Below are 19766 nucleotides of genomic sequence, written 5' to 3'. Positions count from 1 at the left end.
CTGTAGTTTTTGTTTTAGGTAGTTGCAAATTGATTGCTCAAAGACCTTTTTCTTACATTTAAAAAAAAACTATGATTAAACTATACTAAGATTCTCATAAAATTTTTGAGAGCAGCATGAAAAACATGATGCAAAATGACATTATTAAATATGTCAAGAAAAAAGTGGTAGGTGTAGAATAGATGAAATTTTTTTAAAAAATTGAAAAAAAATAAAGTCATTAAATATTTGGATTTAATGGCTTCATTTATTTTTCAATTTTTCATCTAGATATTTTACATTCTATCTACCACTTGAATATTAAAAATAAACCCAATGGAGTTCTGTATATAGGCTTATTAGATGGAGTACACTTGAATTTCATCTCTTTCAAATCAATGTAATAAAAATATCATGACATTTTCTCTTATGGACAAATTCCAAAACAAAATTGAAATCATGCATCCTACTTATCCTGTGAAGGCCCCTCTCCATTTTTCATTTTTGAAAATGTAAGACAATTTTTCAAAATTTGGTTAATTTTTTTTAAACTAGTATTTTCCATTCTCCTTCCAAATACCTCTACTAAGGTATTTGTTAAATACCTTAAACATCTACTAAGTTACCTGTCTTAGGAAAAAAAGAGCAGGAACATTGGTCTATTTTTAAGAAAAAGAATCAATACATTAGTAATTGCTAAGAATTACCCAAGAGAAATGAAATCTCACATGCAAATCAAATCCCCTAGAAAAATTCTTTCCAAAGACAAAAACTTAACAGGAAACTGGATTCCAGAATCTATTTGTCTTTACTCCTGGTAATTATAATAAAGGTAGTAAATGCTTTAATGTTCATTTTTCTTTCTGAATGGCTCTATGTATTTCCTTTGGAAAGGATTTTCTAGATGAATTGATTCATATTACTTCATTTAAGACTTAACATGGTTGTTTGTCCTCTGATTCTCTGAAAGTGGATATCATTACACTTCATAAGTCAAAATCTTTTCATATTTTTCTAGATTCAGCAATTCATTATTTTCTCCAACACAGCAATAATCCAACTTCATGCTATCTACTTATTTTAAATGATCTAAAACAATATTTATTAATATGGTTGGCAAATAGTGTGATTTACCTAATTTTCTTTTTAGAGTAAATCTATCTTCTCTTTAACTTTGTCTGAGATCAATGATTATTACCCCTGCTTTTCCCAACAATATTATTATGTTTGTATGTGTCTCTTATTTTCTATTCATCCAGACTCCTTTGCTTTACTTCTACCCATTATCTTGTCCTGCTATTACTTAGCCTATCCTGATCTCTGTCTTTAAGGAGCCTTCATTTATAGTGTCTTCCCACCCTTTCTCTTGTTCTTTCATTCCCATTAATCTATTCACTCTTTTATCCTAGTCTCACTCTCTCTTGTTTCTTTGTGAATTTAGAAAATTTTTATACCCTTCTAAATATAGATAGATTATTCCCTCTTTAACATTTTCCTCATGAGAGGAGAGTTCCAGAACTACCAGATCTCCTCCGTCTGTTTGCTATGTGCCAGTTTTTGCTCTCCCACTTCATTTATATAAAATACTCTATTTACCTTTTCCTTTATGGTTTTGCTTTTAAGAATCATATCATACACAGCAAAAACTTAATATTTCTTTTGAACTACTCAATTTCTAATAACAATCTTAGACATATGGCTTACTTTTCTATATATAAAACATAAACAATTTGTCCACATCAAATCCTTTAAAATTAATCTTTGCTGTTTACCTTAGATTCTATATGTTAAATTTTCTATTAAGTTCAGGTTCTTTTTTTCAACAAATTCCTTTAAGTTCAGCAATTCATTGAATGTCTGTTTTATATCCTGGTCTTTATAACTTTTTTCCTGTCTTTCCTTTGCTCATATTGAAGGAGTCATTTCTTAAGATTCTGGATCTCCTTTTCTGGTTGGTTGACCTTCTTTACGTAATCATGATTTTTCTGAATTGCAATTTTTTTCTTCAGTTTTTCTCATTTTTTTCATTTTATTTTTAAAGCCTTTTAAGAAAATGTTCTTCTCTGATTTTTTTTGGGGGGGGCTAGGTGGCCATTTAACTCCAAATCAAGAAATCTAGCCTCCTGGAAGTATCTGCAGACAGCAGGATTCCTGCCTCACTGTTTCTTTACTCAGCAGATAGGTGCTAGTTCCTTATCACCCAGGGCCATGTATCCTCAGCAAATCTGGGCTGGTGTTCCTTGACAAGAGAAGTTCTCTCTATCTTCCCTGACACAGTCTTCCAAACAGTCTGAGAGGTGTAAATTCCTGTGTTTGAGGCCAAGGCTACCCCTCAACCTATCTAACTCCAGGGCTTACAGCTTATTTCAGAGGAATTAGCCTGAAGGTATTTACACTTCACAGCAGCCAAACTTCCATCCTAGTATTTTTCTTCAGATCTTCCCATTTTCCCAGGAGACCACTGTTCTACTTCAACTCTTATTTATTTGAAATGTTCACTCTGAAGCACAATTTTGCCTCATTTGTGGAGGAAATTCTGAAGAGCATGGAATTTTCTGACTTACCATCTTCCTAGAATCCTCCTCGACCAGGTTTTCAAACTCAGTCATTCTAGTCTCTTTCCTCTCTCATATATTTTCTTATACCCAAACAGATATGAATCCTTGTTGATTCTACCCTCATACTTGTTCTCATACTCATTTTCTTCTTTATAGTTATGAGTTCACCATCTCAAGTTCAGGCCTTTTGACATTCAATATTTCATCAAAATTAGCTTATTGTTTCATGAGCTTGGCACTGAACTGCCAATAATTTGGAATAATCTTGAAATTCCTGATATCCACTCCTTTCTTACTTTTGAATCTTAGAATGTTTATATTCAGCTTATATGCCAACCTTTAGAGAAACATTTTTAGTGTATCCTCTCTATTTAAATTATTTTATATTTATTTATCTGATACATGATATATCCTTTAGAAGAATGTAAAGTTGTTTGATGTAGGAACTGTTTGTTGTCTTTGTAGCTCAAGCATCCAGCATAGTTCTTTGTATGAATAAATTTTTATTGAATTGAGTTAGGTTCATGTGATTTTAAATTCTATTCCCAATTTTTCTGTTTTTAACAAGATGAGTATTTTGTAAGGAACATATGGTAAGTTATGATGGCAAATGGGACTTATAGTACCTTGAGGCACAGATGATGGTATTTTTTTTTTACCCTATAACCAAATATATCTCAAAATTTCAGGCAATTTGAAAAGCTGAAACCTGCTTCTCAGCAAATGATCACAAAGGAATAACACTGATTTACAAGTTTTTTTCTCCCTTTGATATTCATTAGTTATTAGAATAGAAATGAGTTATGCAGCTGGATATATTTATTAATATTGATTTTCTATTGTTTTAGCATCTAAAAAGTTTGACTTACTCTAATTCAATTCAAATGATTTATTAAACACCTACTATATATAAGTTAATATGCTAGATACTAAAAGCAAAACAGTCCTTGCCCTTCAAGGGTTTTTGAGACCATTATCATTAATTCCATAGCACAAAGCATACCTTTTGCTATGCTTTTGGAAAAAATGTCAGTTCTTGAGGGACTGTGATCTCTTCTCTCTGAGCTTCCATGAATAGGAGAAAAAATGCATTTTAGCTTATCTCTTGCCTCTTTGCTGTTTTAGACAGCAACAGAAGCTAATTCAGTAAAAAAAAAACAAAAAAAAAAAAAAAAAAAAAAAAAAAAAAGCCACTTGTTTTTATTTCTTTCTCCAAAGATAATTTTTTAATGTATCTCTGCTACAGGCCTTTCTACCTCATTTACCAAGCAAAAGATTGCTTTCTGAGGAAGTAAAATTGCAACACATTCCTCTTATTATAAATTGTGTATTTTTCTCCAAATACTCTTTGTACTGTGCCAAAAGCCTAGCCCTGATCTGAATGCTGATCTTATCAAGCATTTATAAACACTGATTTAGTTACCTGCTACTTATTCCTTCTCTAACCTGGACATGTTTTGTTAAAAAAAAAAAGTCTTTTTATTTCCTAAATATAATCTCTTATTTCTTTTTCTTTTTCTTTAAACTAATTAATGGACACTAGTTATATAAGAGGCAATAAAAAAAGGATCTTATAAAAAGAGCTTTTGAAAAAAGTTATATGCCTATTCTTTACTGTATTACTAAAGAGTCTGTCCTGAGTCTTTTTTTTTAACTTCCTACTTGAAACTTTACTTATCCCCCAAGTTCTTATATCACTCTTCCAATTCCTCCTCTCAAATTACTACTACCTTCACAGAGGTTGTCCTCCATGATTACAATGTATTCTCTCTTCAGCTCCACTTCTCAGAATTCCTAACTTCCTTCAATGCTTGTTTTAAGTAAAACCTCCCATGAAATCCTTCTCTATCTTCCTTAATTGTTGATGGTCTTTATTTGAAAAATACTTTAAATTTATTTTGTATTGACAATCTGTGAATATATTGTTTTCCCCAGCATCTTCAAGGAGGAACCTTTTCATTTCCATCTTTGTATCTCCAGTGTCTAGCACAGTACCTTGTATGTAGTATGTTAAAAACAAAACAAAACAACAAAAACAAAACCCCCTACAAAAACATTCTTTAAATGAATGAATGAATTATCTGCCCCGAGAAACTAATCACCTCTAAAATAGTTCCAAAGTGGATTCTTTGAGCCTTAACAAAGAATGATATATTTTTCTCTCTTTTTGCTTCTATCCTCCTCAGCTTACTGTACCCTATTTTCTCTCAAGGTACCTTCTATTGCTCTGTTGATATCTTGGCAATGCTTGGTAACTCAGATCACTAATTCCATATGTATAGCCTCAACTTAAATTATAATTTATGATAAAGGACAACCTCAAATATATAAAACTACATGAAAAGGGATTTTTAGAAAACAGAATATACTAAAAATTAAATTGTGTATCTTAACTCTTCCAGAAGTTGAGGAATTTATATTAGGTCCTCCTGGTTATAATGTACTACCACATGTTTCTTTTACAAGCCTGAAGAAGTTACTGCCCTCACCCAAGTAAATTGATTATTATCCAGAAATGACATTGCCTATGTTGGAATATTCAAATGATTTATAAAAACCTCTGAATGTGTTAGTAGAAATCTAAGAGCAAAATTAAGAGAATATGACTATTTCTAATCATGGGTTTTGGCAGGAAAACTTTCCCTTCTTGTTTTGCCAAGATATAGAAAGGCTGGCAGCTTTATACTCAAAAAATGTATAAAAACGTACCAAAGTTATCATATATTAGAAACTGTATAGTAACTCTTAATACAACAATGAGATTTTATTTGAAAGCTGGGGTAAATATTTTTCTCCCTGTTCTAATCCATGCTGTATAGAGCATGTTGTCAGATCAATTTTCCTAAAACACTCCTTTTTTTACTTCTCTATTCTCTTTTCTGCAAGGTATCTTTAATGGCTCTTCTATGCCTACAAGATAATATCTGAGTTCTTAGCTTGGTATTTTAGGCCTCTACAAAATTTCTTCTTATACTTTCAACTTATTTTATATGAATTCTCATTCCAGTCAAAGGTACTGATTTTATATCATGAAATGCCTACACTTTCCCCTATGTGTTTGGTCATGCCATTTTCTTCAGCTACATTTCCTACATTTCCCTTCTCTCTATCTTATTATTACCTTAAGCATCAATCCACTCATTATTTGTAACTACTCCTATTTTCCAGAATATTTCCTCCTTTAAAATCTTATATCCCTTGTTTTTTTGAACCACTCAACACAACAGATATTAGTTTTTCTATTCATTTCTAGTTGCTCTATTTATGTAGATTCTTGTTTCGCTAAATAGATTACAGGCTATTCAACAGTAGAAAGAGAATAACAAAATTTCAGGTACCTCAGAGACTATCCAACATACTCTACCTGAACAAGAATCTTCTCTCTAACATATCCAACCAGTGGACATTTAGCTTCCTGTAATGAGAGGAAACTCATTACTGGTTGGGGCAGCTCATTTCACTTTAGCTATTTCTACATTTCCCTTTGCATTAAACCAAAATTTTTCTCTCTGAAACTTACATTGATTGTTACTTGTTTTGACTAATTGGATTTGACCAGTTGAATAAATCTAGTCCTTTTTTCAGGTGACAGTCTTTCAAAGACAGTTATGATGCCTTTCCCAAGTGTTCTCTTCTCTTGGTTAAACAACTCTATGTTATACAAAACATTCTCTGGATATTACACTTTATGAAGGCTTTATTAAGCTAGAAAGATATGGAAGAGGCAATAAAAAACCAGAAAGGATCCCAAGATCTTGCAACATGAAGATTATTGAAAAGAATTGGAGATTTTTAGCCTAAGGAGGAGGATTCATGGGAGACATGATAAAATTTTCAAGTATTTGGAAAGCTGTCCATTTTCACATGACAGTAATTACATTTCTGATTCATCTCAAAATTAGGAACAATGAATGAAATTTTTTAGGAGTCAAAATTAGACTTGATATAAGGATTTATATTCTAACAATTAAAACTATCATGAAATGGAATGGGATGCTTCAAAAATAGTAAATTCACCTTTAGAGGAGTTTTTCAAGTAAAGGGAATATGGACATGTATTTAGTTGGCTACTGAAGCTCCTATTAACTCTGAATTTCTGTGATTCTTTCTTATATCTTATCGTGTTCTAAATACCTGGTAGTATCCTACCTAGAATAGTCACTTGCTAAATGATTTTTAATGAGACTTATGATGATAATTTTAAGTCTAAAAAGTGCATTAAAGTACTAGGAACACAGACTGTTTGGGGATGCATTATTTAATTTGATGACTGCCTGCACTACTTCTTTTGTCTCATGTTCTCTTGGTCTTTATCTCTTTTTCTGGTTTTTGAAGCTGACACTAAATTTTAATTCTATGCTTAATGACATTTAAAAATCTATTTAGTTTTATATCTTAAGCAAATATAATTAAGAAACTCTCTGAACCATCCTCAGGTCACTTGATGCATTGGCCCTCATTCAACACTGCTATAATGGTTGGCATCTTAGTTATTAATATTGTTTTAGGCTAATTTATGATTGTAACATGAAAATAATGGAACTCCATGGTAATTGGTTTGCAAACAAAACTGAGAACCATGGGAAGCATCATTATTGAAGTCATTAAAGCATTCACATAGAAATCTTTTTTTTGTTAACTAAATTTCAAATATTCAAAAAGTTGTCATGGAAAAAATGGTGACTATCATCTATTATAAAACAAAACAAAACAAAAAAATTACCTTGTTTTGGAACTAAAGACTAGGGTTCATGAAAAGGAAAATCACATAGTTCAATATGAAAAACCAAGTACATTTTCAGTTTTTGAAAATAGCATCAGATTTCAAGTCATTTCTGAATTTTTGGCAAAGAAATTTTGTTGCATCTGAGCCAAAGGTCCATATAGGACCTCTGAAGCTTTCAAAGCATAATACATCAAGGACCAATGAAAGTCTTACCTAAGCTATTACTAAATTACATTATTGCAGCAACAAATTTTAGTAGCCTCTCCATTAAATCCATTGACTTAGAACAGGAAAAGAAATGGGTGGAATGAATGGAAATTCATACTGAATTAACAATAGTTCTTCAGATTGAGCCCCAATCAATGCAGTTTTGTTGTTCAGCTGTTTTCAGTTATGTGTGACTCTTCATAACCCCATCTGTTATTTTTTTAGCAAAGATACTAGAATAGTTTGCCATTTTGTTCTCCAGTTCATTTTACAGAGGCAGAAACTGAGGCAAATTGGGTTGAAGTGACTTTCCTAGGGTCAGAGAGCTAATGAGTATCTGGGGCCATATTTGAACTCAGATCTTCCTAACTCCAGGCTCATCACTCTATTCATGGTGCCAACTACCTGTCCATTGTGCTGGTATTATATATACAAACACAAAATGATAAAGTTCCTATTCTCAAAGAGTTTCAATTCTTATATTTTATTAGGGAGATATCCAGAAATAAATATGGGATTTATCTTACATTTTATTCAATTATATTATATTTTATTAATTATGTGTATATCTATACAACACATGCCACAGTATATATATGTGTATATATATATATATGTATATAAAATGTATATACAAATATATAAATGTATATACACATACACATGTATATGATCTATGTATATATCTGGCATATGATAAATATACACATTTTGTGTGCATATGTTGTATACATATTATATATATTTACATATATTGTGCTGCATAGATATAAATGTATATGAAGATATAAGTTCTAGTCATTTTGTTAATGGCTTTTAAATGCCAAATGCAATTTACTAGTTTCTTTATTTTATACTGACAACATTTTCATTAGGGTTCATGAGGGTCAAGATCATCAAAAATTTTGCCTAACTTTCTCAGAAGAGCACTCTTGATAATGGTAACAGCTGTAGTTATGCTTGGGCATGAAGGGCTTAAGGAGGAGCAAATTCTTAGATATGCTTGATCAAGTATTTTCTCATTTGCTGCCATGCCATGTACTCCTCTCCAATTCTGTCACTTTTGCCATAGTTTTTAAATTGCATTTTAATTGCAATTTCATAATTTTATTTATATTACCTAGTCTGATCCTTGTGGTATTCAGGTCAACATTAAACATTTTCTTTCTTTAGAGTACAAATGGAAGAAATGAAAACTTTAGATAGCACACAATCTGCAACCTGTGTTGCCCCTTCTGTAGCAAATGAACCAAATTTGGCAATAGAGCTTGGCACAAACTACTAAAGGCTTCAACATTGCTCTTCTTTGGAATCATGCACTGGTATTTCTCTGTTGTCCTTCTGGATGAACATCTGTGTCTTAAGTTTCTCATGCCCTTCCTTGTCCTTTGGTCCATAGCAATAGTAAAAGTGGCCCATGAAGTTTTTTCAGCTCATAGCTTTTTGAAGATAATCTTTGCTGTGTACTAATTATTTTACTGAAAGTTGAAATAAAATTTCATAAAAGATAAATGGCGTTATTTTCCTCACTGAAACAATCACAGGCCTCAATTATAAAAAGACATTAAAAACATGTGATCGAATGCCCTAATTGATAAATGATCAAGAGATATGATGTAGCCAAAGGACTATAAATTCATGCATATCCTTTGATCTAACAATATACCGCAGCTAGGCAGGAATCCCAAAAAGATTTTTTAAAACTAAAGGGACCTATATGTACAAAAATATTTATAGCAGCTCTCTCCTCAAGGCAAAAAATTAGAATTTGAGGGGATGGCCATAAAAAGCAGTTCTTTCTGAACTCCATCCAAAGAGATGACAAGATTAAAAGAAGATGAGAAGTTTTCAAAATACAGACTTAGGAAAAAATCAAACAAGATGAGGTGAATATCATTCCTGCTATCATGTCTGCTACTGAGTTGTACTTTTATACATTTGAGGGGATTTCCCATCAATTGGGGAATGACTGAATAAATTGTGACATATGAGTATGATGGAACATTATTGTTTTCTGGGAAATGATGAGCAGAATGCTTTCAGAAAAAAAAAAAACCTGGAAAATCCTCCATGAACTCAAACAAAATGAAATGTACTGTATATGTAGCAATAGCAATGTTCTGGGATGATCAGCTGTAAATGATTTTGCTCTTCTCAGCAATACATGATTAATGACTATTCTGAAGGACTTATGATGCAAAATCCTCTCTATACCCAGAGAAGGAACTGATTGCATCTAAATACATTTCTCAATCTCTCTCTCTCTCTCTCTCTCTCTCTCTCTCTCTCTCTCTCTCTCTCTCTCTCAGATTTATGTTTACTGTCACAAAATGATTTCTGGATATGTTTTGCATAACTTCACATATGGTTTTTTATTGGAATTGTGGTGGGGGAAAGGAAGAAAATCTGCAACTCAAAAGTTTTAAAAACAAATTTTAAAAGTTGTTTTAAATGTTAAGTGGGGAAAATATTTAATGAGTGAATTAAAAAAAGAAATATAACAAAAAGAGAAAATGATTAGACTGATGTGAGCTCTAAAGTATATTGCTAAAGTATTATATGTTGAGGCACTTACCATGTTGAAGATAGCCATGGTTAATATAATAGTAGTGGTGGTAACTGTGAGAGTGATTCGTGGCCAAGGACGATTTGCAATTATTCCAGATGATTTCAAAATCCACAATAATGAGGCAGAGGCTTTTTTGCTACATTGCTAGAGAAAGAGAACAGGAAACAGAATATCATGACCATTTTTATACATGTTAATGGAAACTAGTCATAAAGATACACATATATGCATGTACTTATATATTCAGGTGAACACATATACATGTACCTTTATGTATATACACATATATGTATGTATATACATATACATATACATATCTGTTTGTGTGCATGTATGTATATATATATATATATATATATATATATATATATATATACCTGCTGGCTATATTTTCAGAGAAGCTAATTTGGTAAGTCGTTAAAATAATTTTGGGATTATAATTTTAGTTTAAGAATAAATTTGTAACATCATCTGAGTAATATACTTGAAATAATGTCTTTTAAATCTCTTAGTATACCTATTAAAATATCTGAAGAAAAACACTTGGTTACTCAAATTCATCTTTTGATTATTTTGTGGGGGAGATCATGACCATTTTCAAACACTTCCTATAAATTCAACTTATTTGTGGAAAAGGTAGCATAATTTATCTGATAAAATAATAAAAGCAATAACAATAATGACAATAATAATTCTTATTATTGAAGCCATACTAAATATTTGTAATTTTCAAACTATATAGAATGAATAGTTAGTTTTTAAAGCTCAGAGATCTAATAGGGGAATTAGAAACTATTTGGCAAAAGGATGAGAAGTATGTCACCTCTGTTCTGTTTGCTACTGGAAATATCCCAAAGGTGCTTTCAGTGACCTGACAGAAGGATGAGCTTACATGCCAATACTTCTATTCAGTTACTGAAAAGGAATGCACTCACTTTATCCATCTGAGCAATAGTCTAAGAATAATTTCAGGGAAGTGACTTGTCCTTGGACCACTTCTTTCTGAACTCCATCCAAAGAGATGACAAGATTAAAAGAAGATGAGAAGTTTTCAAAATACAGACTTAGAGTTGTATTTGTAATGAGCTTACAAAAGGATAGTTAATATCATAATATTTTTATTTAACCACAAAAAGCAGGATTTTTTTGTCTAACTATGAACCAATAGCTAAGTGACACAGTGGATAGGACTTTGGGCTTGGAGTCAGAAATATCTGAGTTCAGATTTAACCTAAGCCATTATCTAGCCTTGGCTTTGGTTACTTGTTTGATCCTGGAAAAAGTACCTCACCTCTCTTTGCTTCAATTTTCCTTAATTATAAAAGGGAAACAATAAGAAACCTCCCAGGGGTTGTAGTGAGGATCAAATGAGATCATTGGGTAACATGCTTACTAAAATGCCTGGCACATAGCAGGTACTAAATAAATTCTTATTTTCTCTTTTGAATATAAAGAAATAAGAACCAGAAAGCAACTTCTCTAAGGGATATTTCCAGCTGAACTCCATTGAACAAAGTAAGAAGAATTATTTGTCTATAGAATAACTCAATTATTGGTTTGGTGCCTTTAATTAACAAGATGGTATCTATGGGTCTCAAGAGTTTAAAAAAATTCTTTTTCATTGGATTCTAAAGAAGAGGAGGCAGAATAAATATGTATAATAAATAATAGTTCATACTTTCCCTAGTGAACTCTGACTTATTTCCAGCAAAAGGCTATCCCACTGTGGGACCAATAAAAGTGAAATAATAATCCATTTGAAAATCAGTCATTCACATTATTTTTACTAGATAAGAAATGCAACCCTCTATTATTTATATTCTGTATATATATATATATATATATATATATATATATATATATACTTTTTCTTTTTATAATCATTCAGTCTGATTAATGAATAGAAATATGTTTGGAATATGTCTCATTATTTTTGGGAATGATAAACCATCACATTATAAATGGAGAACAGATTATGACAATATTTAATTTTAGATGTATGTTCACATAATCCTCCATTTGTTTAATTATATTGTGATCATATTTCCCACAATAAGTTAGCAGTTATTCTACTAATAATCCTCAAAGTTGTTCATCTGCAAAAATTCTGCTTGACCTCTTTCTCCTCATTGCATTTCTTTACCCTCCCTACTTTTTCAATTCTTTCTGCTGTTCCTTATCTACAATAACCCCAAAGTCTTAATGTAGTTTTAAGCTACTCAATCCTATTAAGCTTATAAAGCTATGTAAGATATTAAAGCTTAAACCCGCAATAAGACTTTTGAGATATCTTAAAAAGATAGGATAAGAGCATCTATTTGTGGCAAGCATCTCAAATATTTCCTCATTAATGTAAAATCCTACCAAAAAATCTCAAAGAACAGAAATATGAAAAGGAAGCCACACTTAAAATTTTTCATCTATTTCTGATTCTCATGAGTTTTTCACTTATTTCTTTTAGGTTCAGTGAATGAAAGGATATATTAGATACATACATTATTAACTCATGGAAGGAGACTTGTGCTTAATTGGACAGTCTTTGTAGAATTTAGCACAATGATCATACATGGGCTAGATTTTGTAATTATATACTGTAAAGAGGACTACCAAACTCTGTATAAACTCTTTCAGCTAGCAGGATATTATTTAATGTATCAATTGGATTCTCTTAGATTTTAAGCTTAAAATAGACTTTCAAGATGCCTTATGAGCAGTAGGGATTCATTTTATATTGTTTATAGTAATGATGGTGATGATACTGTCACTAGTATTTCAATAGATCTATGATCTAATTGATGTTGGACTTCCTCCAATGATGTATGTTTTCCCTTCTTATGTGTCATTTTACTCTTCCAAAATACTAGGGGCTTTCTAGAAATAAAAAAAAATACCAAAAAGATTGTAGCAGTACAGTACAGTGGTACTGTAGTAGTACAGTAGTAGTACAAAAAGATGTAGTAGTAGCCATGTAGTAGTGGTATGTTACTGTCTTTGCTGAAAAATTAAAAAAAAGTTTATGCTAAAAGTATAAAACTGGAGATTAAAACAAAGTAACATATTATGTTAGCTCTTGTCCCCACAGGTAGTTATGTTAATATTATACTAATCAATATTGAAATATTTGGTTGGAAATTTTGAGAAAATATCTGTTTTACTAAGTTAGAATTAGCTTATTTATTGGATTCTTATTTTTAATCTAATAAATAATATTAGATTTCAGATACATCCAGTTGCAAAGCTTAACAATTTTAATATTATTAAGCATTTCAAAATTTCCCAAAGAAACATTAAGAACATGGGACATTTAAAAAACAATTACAATAGAGAGTTAAAAAAAAAAAAACTTTTCCTTTCCAATTGCTTTGATTGTTTGAGAAAATATTCATGTCTGCTCCAATATTCTTTATCATTATTATGATACATGTTTTACAGGTAAACATGCTATCTTCTCAGTTATAGATGAATGCTAATTTACTGGATCCTAGTTCTCTCACATTAAGAAAAATATAAGTACATGACTGAAAAGAAATCTATTTATATCAAAAGATGTTTTTTAAAAATCACTATTAAAATTTGTTACCATATTTCTACTTATCAAAATCATGAATAAATTATATTTAATGTCCTGATTGAGTCCCAGAAAAACAGGGTTTATCTGCCATGTCACCGGTATAACCTACATAGTTCCTTAAGTCTGATAACACTAAATGTTTATGTCAGTGTTATTTATGAGAGGTCCAGAGAAGAAAGCTACATTTTTTTCTTTTTCTCATTAACACAGGGCACAATAAATAAAAAAAAAATTGTAAGAAAAGAAAGATAAACGGAGCCAAATTCTGTTTTAAAGGTGTAAAGATCCTATAATACTATTGGAAAGAAAACAGTAGTGGGCTAGATGAAGGAAATATGTGCTTGATTAGAGTAATAAAGATGGAGGGCAAAGGAAAGGAACAAGCAAAATTACAGAGAAAGAAAGGAGATGGTCTTGAACAGAATGAAGCCATTAGTGGTGGTGGAAAACAAACTTTGTTTTCCAATTTATTAAAAAAATACTACTTTCAGGGTTTTTCCCAACAAATTAATGCAATTTCTAGTCATGTTTTCCTCCCTTTAGAATTGAGTATATAGAAGTAAATTCTTAATTAATAAATACATTCTTAATCTTTTTGGTTAAATGATTTTATATACATTAATTGCAATCATCAGAATTTGTAATATAACATACTTTGGCATAAATTCAAAATGTGGAATTATTACATATTTGATTTAACAGTAGAGGAGTTTTATTTGTATCAATAAAAATAGTTACAAAACACTGTTATTGAAGAAAAGAAAATATATTACTACAATGACAACAACAAAGACATCTTAGTTACAAAAAGAATAATGAAACCTGACTTTAAACATTAAATAACTGTAGAGTGGAACTTGTCATGGAAGTAGATTTGTCATGAAATTCTTCCACAAAAATCTGTTAGAAATAATTTCATTAAATGGTGTCTTCACCTGTAATGGTACCATGACAGAGGCCTCAAGTACAGGGTTACAGTAAGTTTCCTGTTTATTCAGCTATTTCCTTTATTCATGAGCCAGTTAGTGTTAGTGAGAATGTTTGGCTGTTGATCAAATGGAAATCAGGCTGAAATCTGAGATTCTAAAACAAGTCTTCAGTTTGGCTTGGTTGATTGGTTTTTGGCTGACCTTGGAAAAGAGATTTAGTTACTTGTCTCTCAGTAGCTATAGTGTGACAATTTTGCATCTAGTTTTCCCTCCAAAAGTTGTTCAGGATAACATGAAACTTAATTCAACAATTTTCTGTGAAGTTTCCAGTAAAATTCTACATGGATAAGTCACTCTTGAGAGATATTAATCTGCATTTTCAAAGTTTAGGCCAAGCAAAAGGAGGTCCTGTCCCATATTAGCAGATTGGATCAGAATTCTCAAGAAAAAGTACAGAAAAGGATTGTATATTATCTGAGGATCAGTCTAGCTAAGTTTTGTGAGGCTCATTACTGGTTTGTTTATTAGGTGACTAATTGGATAGTAGTAGTTGAATAATTTTGTTTAACTGAATTGAGAAAGTAAATTAAATATATTGCAAAATGAAGCAATATTAAATCTAGTAATAATTAAAACAATTTCCTCCCTTACATTTTGTAATTCCCTCCACATTATTTAGCTGAAGGTCCAGGGTTAACACTGAAGAAAAAAATGCAATAATGAGATGTACCATAATTACTAAGAAATACTAATTATCTAATATAGCAATAATTTTAATGATTTATCTATATAATGAAACTCTCCAGGCTTATTATATATTGTGTGTAGATGTATGTATTGTATTGTATAATTCACTAGTCAAATTTTCTGTCTGATATTACCAGGAAAGAAAAATTTTACATAAAACTAAAGCAACCAGGGAAAGAAAAACAAAAAGGAAAAAGTTCACTAAAATAAGTCAAGGGCTTAGACTTTTTCTACATCTTTCTCACACAGAATGCCTAGCTATTAGCAGTGTTAAAATTCTCTTATTTAACTTCTGTATTCATTTATTTCTGCACACTCTGTCTTGCCTTTGCAAATAATAGCTAAAAATAATTGCTAACGTTTATATAGTACCTACTATGTGCCACATACTATTCTAAGTATTCTATAAATATTTCTTTTAATCTTCACAACAACTCTGGGAGATATGTGCTATTATAATTTCCATTTCACAAATGAGGTTGTGAGAAGAGATTTGGTTTAAATAATATGCCCAGAGTCATGGAGCTAATAAATGTCTGAGGCCAGATTTCAATTCATGTCTTTTTGACTCGAGGCCTGGAGTACTATTTATTGTGTCAGCTTTGCTTTTGGAAATTCTGCCTTTTCTTCAAGAACTAACTCCAACACCATGCCCTCTAACAGTCACTCCCTGTCACAGTAAGAAATGAGCTTTTCTTCTGGAGACCAATTTTACACTTTGTACCAAGCTTAGGATACTTTTCTGTTTATTTTATATATATTATAGTTTTGTTTAAATCTGTGCCATGTCTCATAAGAATACTTATTGTTCAATTGTTTAATCATGTCTGACTCTTTGTGATCCCATGGATCATAGTACAACAGGCCCTTTTGTCCTTCCCTGTCTCTCAAATTCTGTCCAAATTCTTGTTCATTGTTTTCATGACTATCTTTCAAAACTTCAAGGTTTTTGTTTTTTATTTTAATTTTTTTTAGTGAGTGCCATCTTCTCATTGGAGCCAAAGTATTAGAGAAATTCAGCTTCAGTATTTGACCTTCCACTGAACAGCTTGAATTGATTTCTTTAAGTACTGATTTGACCTTGTTGCTGTCCAGGGTACTCAAAGACTTCTATAGCATCACAATTTAAAAGGATGATTCTATAGTGCTTAGTCTCTTTGTAGTCAAACTTTTAAAGCTACATATTGCTACTGGAAAAACCAATACTTTGATTAGATGGACCTTTGCTGGAAAGATGATATCTTTGCTTTTTAGTATACTGTCCAGATTTGCCCTAGCTTTCCTTCCAAGGAACAAGTACCTTTTAATTTCATGGCTGCAGTCTCCATCTGTGGTGATTATTGAATCGAAGAATATAAAATATGACACTGGTTCCACTTCTTCTCTCTCTATCTGCTAGGAAGTGATGGGAGCAATTGTCATGATCTTAGTTTTTTGGATTTAATATTCAGGCCAGCTTTTGCATTCTCCTTTTTTATCCTCAAAAAGAGACTTTTTAATTTTTCACTTTTGGCTTGGGCATATGATCATCTGTATATCTAAAATTTTTGTGATTTCTCCTAGCAACCTTGTAAACGTTGGCAATTTGGTCTCTGGTGCTTTTGCCTTAAAAACTAGCTTGCTCTACTGGTAATTCACTGTTCACATATTATCGAAGCCTAACTAAAAGAATATTGAGTATAACTTTGCTTATGTGAAAAATGAATGAAGAGTGGACAGAACACATGCTTCTTTCTGAGCTCTCCTACTACTCTCACATTAATTACAAAATTCAGCCTCTGAAATAAGAGCTTGACTGGAAGAATCCACAAATATTGGGACTGCAGCAAATTACCAGCAGAAGATAATTTTGAAGATCACCAGAAAAGGTCGGTTTTGGTTGGGTGTGAGTACGGGAGGAGACCAGGCACAGACAAGAAGGCAGAGCATGGAGGCCAGCACATGCTGAACAGACTGGGGGTGGGGTGTGGTCTACACAGGGTGAAGAATCTACAGGAAGGACTCTACTACAGTATTGGCTACTCTGCCCTAGTTGCAAGCAAGTAGATCAGCAGAGAAGTTATAAATCATCCAACACAAATACAAAAGGTAAAGAGTGTACCCCAAAGCACCAGAGTCTCATGGGATCTGGATACACCCAGCACCAGGAGTGATCAGCATGATCCCAGCACAACCACTGTCACTACTTGGTCAGTAGAGGAAGCTTGGAACCTCCTTGCCCTAAAAGCAGATCACAACATTAAAAAAAATGAGTAAAAAGGCAAAGCAAGCTCTAATTATAGACAACTTCTATAGTGAAAGAAAAGAACAGATTTCAAACCCTCAGGAGACTAAAAGCAGTTTATCTCCAGATAAAGCTCCAAAGGGTGATATAATCTAGTCCTCACCACACAAGGCTCTCCTAGAAGAAATTAAAAGGATCTTAAAAGAGAGCTAGAAGAAAAATGGGGTAAGTAAAGAAAAACTCTACAAGAGGGTTTGAAAAAGGCATATAAATCATTAAAAGAAAGATTTGATAAAGTGGAAAAAGAAAACTCCCTGAAATGTGAAATGGAAAAGGTAAAGAACTGCCAGGAAAACAGAATATGTGAATTGGAAAAAAGAAAATAACTCTTTAAAAAATTTGTGAAATGGAAAAAAAATCCATGGAACAAAACAACTCATTTAAAAACTCAATGGGACAAATGCAAAAACAAGTAAAAAAAAGTACATGAAGAAAATAACTCATTAAAAATCAGAACTGAACAAATGGAAATGAATGACTTGATGAAACATCAAGAATGGGGCAAACAAAAGCAAAAAATGAAAAAATAGAAAAAACGTTAAGTATCTATTTGGGAAAACAATAGAGCTGGAAAATAGATCTAGGAAAGATAAGGATTATAGGGCTCCCTGAAAATCATGATGAAAAAAAGAGCCTAGACACTATTTTTCAGGAAATCTCAAAGAGAACTGCCCAGATGTCATAGAATCTGAAGGTAAAATAGCCATTGAAAGAATTCATTGAACACCTCCTGAAAGAGATCCCAAAATTTAACCTCCAAGGAATATTGTGGATAAATTTCAGAACTATTGGACCAAGAAAAAATATAAGCAGCCAGAAAAAATCCAATTCAAATACTGAGGAGCCACAATTAGGATTACTCAGTATCTAGTAGCTTCCACATTAAAGGATCAAAGGGCCTGGAATCTGATATTCTGAAAAGCAAAAGAATTTGGAATGCAGCCAAGAATAAATTATCCAGCTAAACTCAACATTTTCTTCCAGGGAAGAAAATGGACTCAATGAAATAGGTGAATTCCATTTATTTTTGATGAAAATAACAGAGCTAAACATAAAATTTGACATCCAAATATAGGACTGAAGAGATGTATAAAAAGGCAAAAAGAACTCTTCAGAACTTTATTTCTGTTATGAGCATACATAGAAAGAGTATGTATAATTTGATTTTACTGCTGTAATATAAAAAAGGAACTAGAGGTGGAAAGGGGATTGTACCAGAAAAAAGGAAAAGTGGAGGTAAAAAAAGGGAAATTACATCTCACAAAAAGGTAAAGGAAACCTATTGTATCTGACGGAGAGAAGGGAAAAGGATGAACATTGTGTGACTTTTACTCTCTTCAGATTTGGCACATAGAGAGAATATTAGCCATTTGATTTACAGAGAAACTTCTCTCATTTCATTGAAAAGTGGGAGGGGAAAAGTGAAAAGGAAAGGGGTAGACTAAATACAGAAATAGTAGGGTAAAGGTATAAAAAAGGGGGAGGTTCTCTAAGGGGGAGGGATTCTAAATGGGGAGGGCTGCTTGAGGCAAGTATTGCCCCTAAATTAAATACTGGGGAGATGGTAAGGGGGAAAGGAAAGAGAAATCTGGGGATATTAAGATGGCAGGAAATACAGAATTAGTAGTTTTAACTGTAAATGTGAATAGGGTGAATTCTCCCATAAAGTAGAGGCAGATAGCAGACTGGATTAAAATCCAGAATCCTACAATAAGTTGTTTACAGGAAAATGTTGTTGACATTGAGCACAGTTAAAGCAGGGTGATACATACAGAGTAAAGGTAAAAAGCTGGAGCAGAATTTATTATGTTTAAGGTGAAATAAAGAAAGCAGGGGTAGCCATCCTGATGTCAGATCAAGCAAAAGCAAAAATTAATCTAATTAAAGGTGATAAGAAAGGAAATTATATCTTGCTAAGGGGTACCATAGATAATGAAGCAATATCAATTGTAAACATGTATGCACTGATATAGCATCTAAATTCCTAAAAGAGAAGTTAAGAGAGCTGCAAGAAGAAATAGACAGCAAAACTATAATAGTGGGAGATCTCAATCTTGCACTTTCAGAACTAGATAAATCAAACCATAAAATAAATAAGAAGTTAAAGAAGTAAATAGAATACTAGAAAAGTTAGGTGTGATAGATCTTTGGAGAAAACTGAATGGGGACAGAAAGGAATACACTTTCTTCTCAGCA

The 19766-nt window shown here is 31.9% G+C and overlaps 1 protein-coding gene across 1 annotated transcript in view; it reads right to left on the bottom strand.

Annotated features, from left to right (window-relative positions):
• ADCY2 (adenylate cyclase 2) overlaps positions 1-19766 on the bottom strand; it is a 605008-nt gene that overhangs the window by 71928 nt on the left and 513314 nt on the right. The window contains exon 16 of the mRNA XM_031946113.1: positions 10046-10183. Coding sequence (XP_031801973.1) covers positions 10046-10183 — 138 coding nt within the window. The remainder of the gene's footprint in view (positions 1-10045; positions 10184-19766) is intronic.

Source organism: Sarcophilus harrisii, chromosome 1 (genome assembly GCF_902635505.1).
Source record: "Sarcophilus harrisii chromosome 1, mSarHar1.11, whole genome shotgun sequence".
Lineage (NCBI taxonomy): Eukaryota > Metazoa > Chordata > Mammalia > Dasyuromorphia > Dasyuridae > Sarcophilus > Sarcophilus harrisii.
This window is presented reverse-complemented; position numbering and strand designations above follow the sequence as displayed.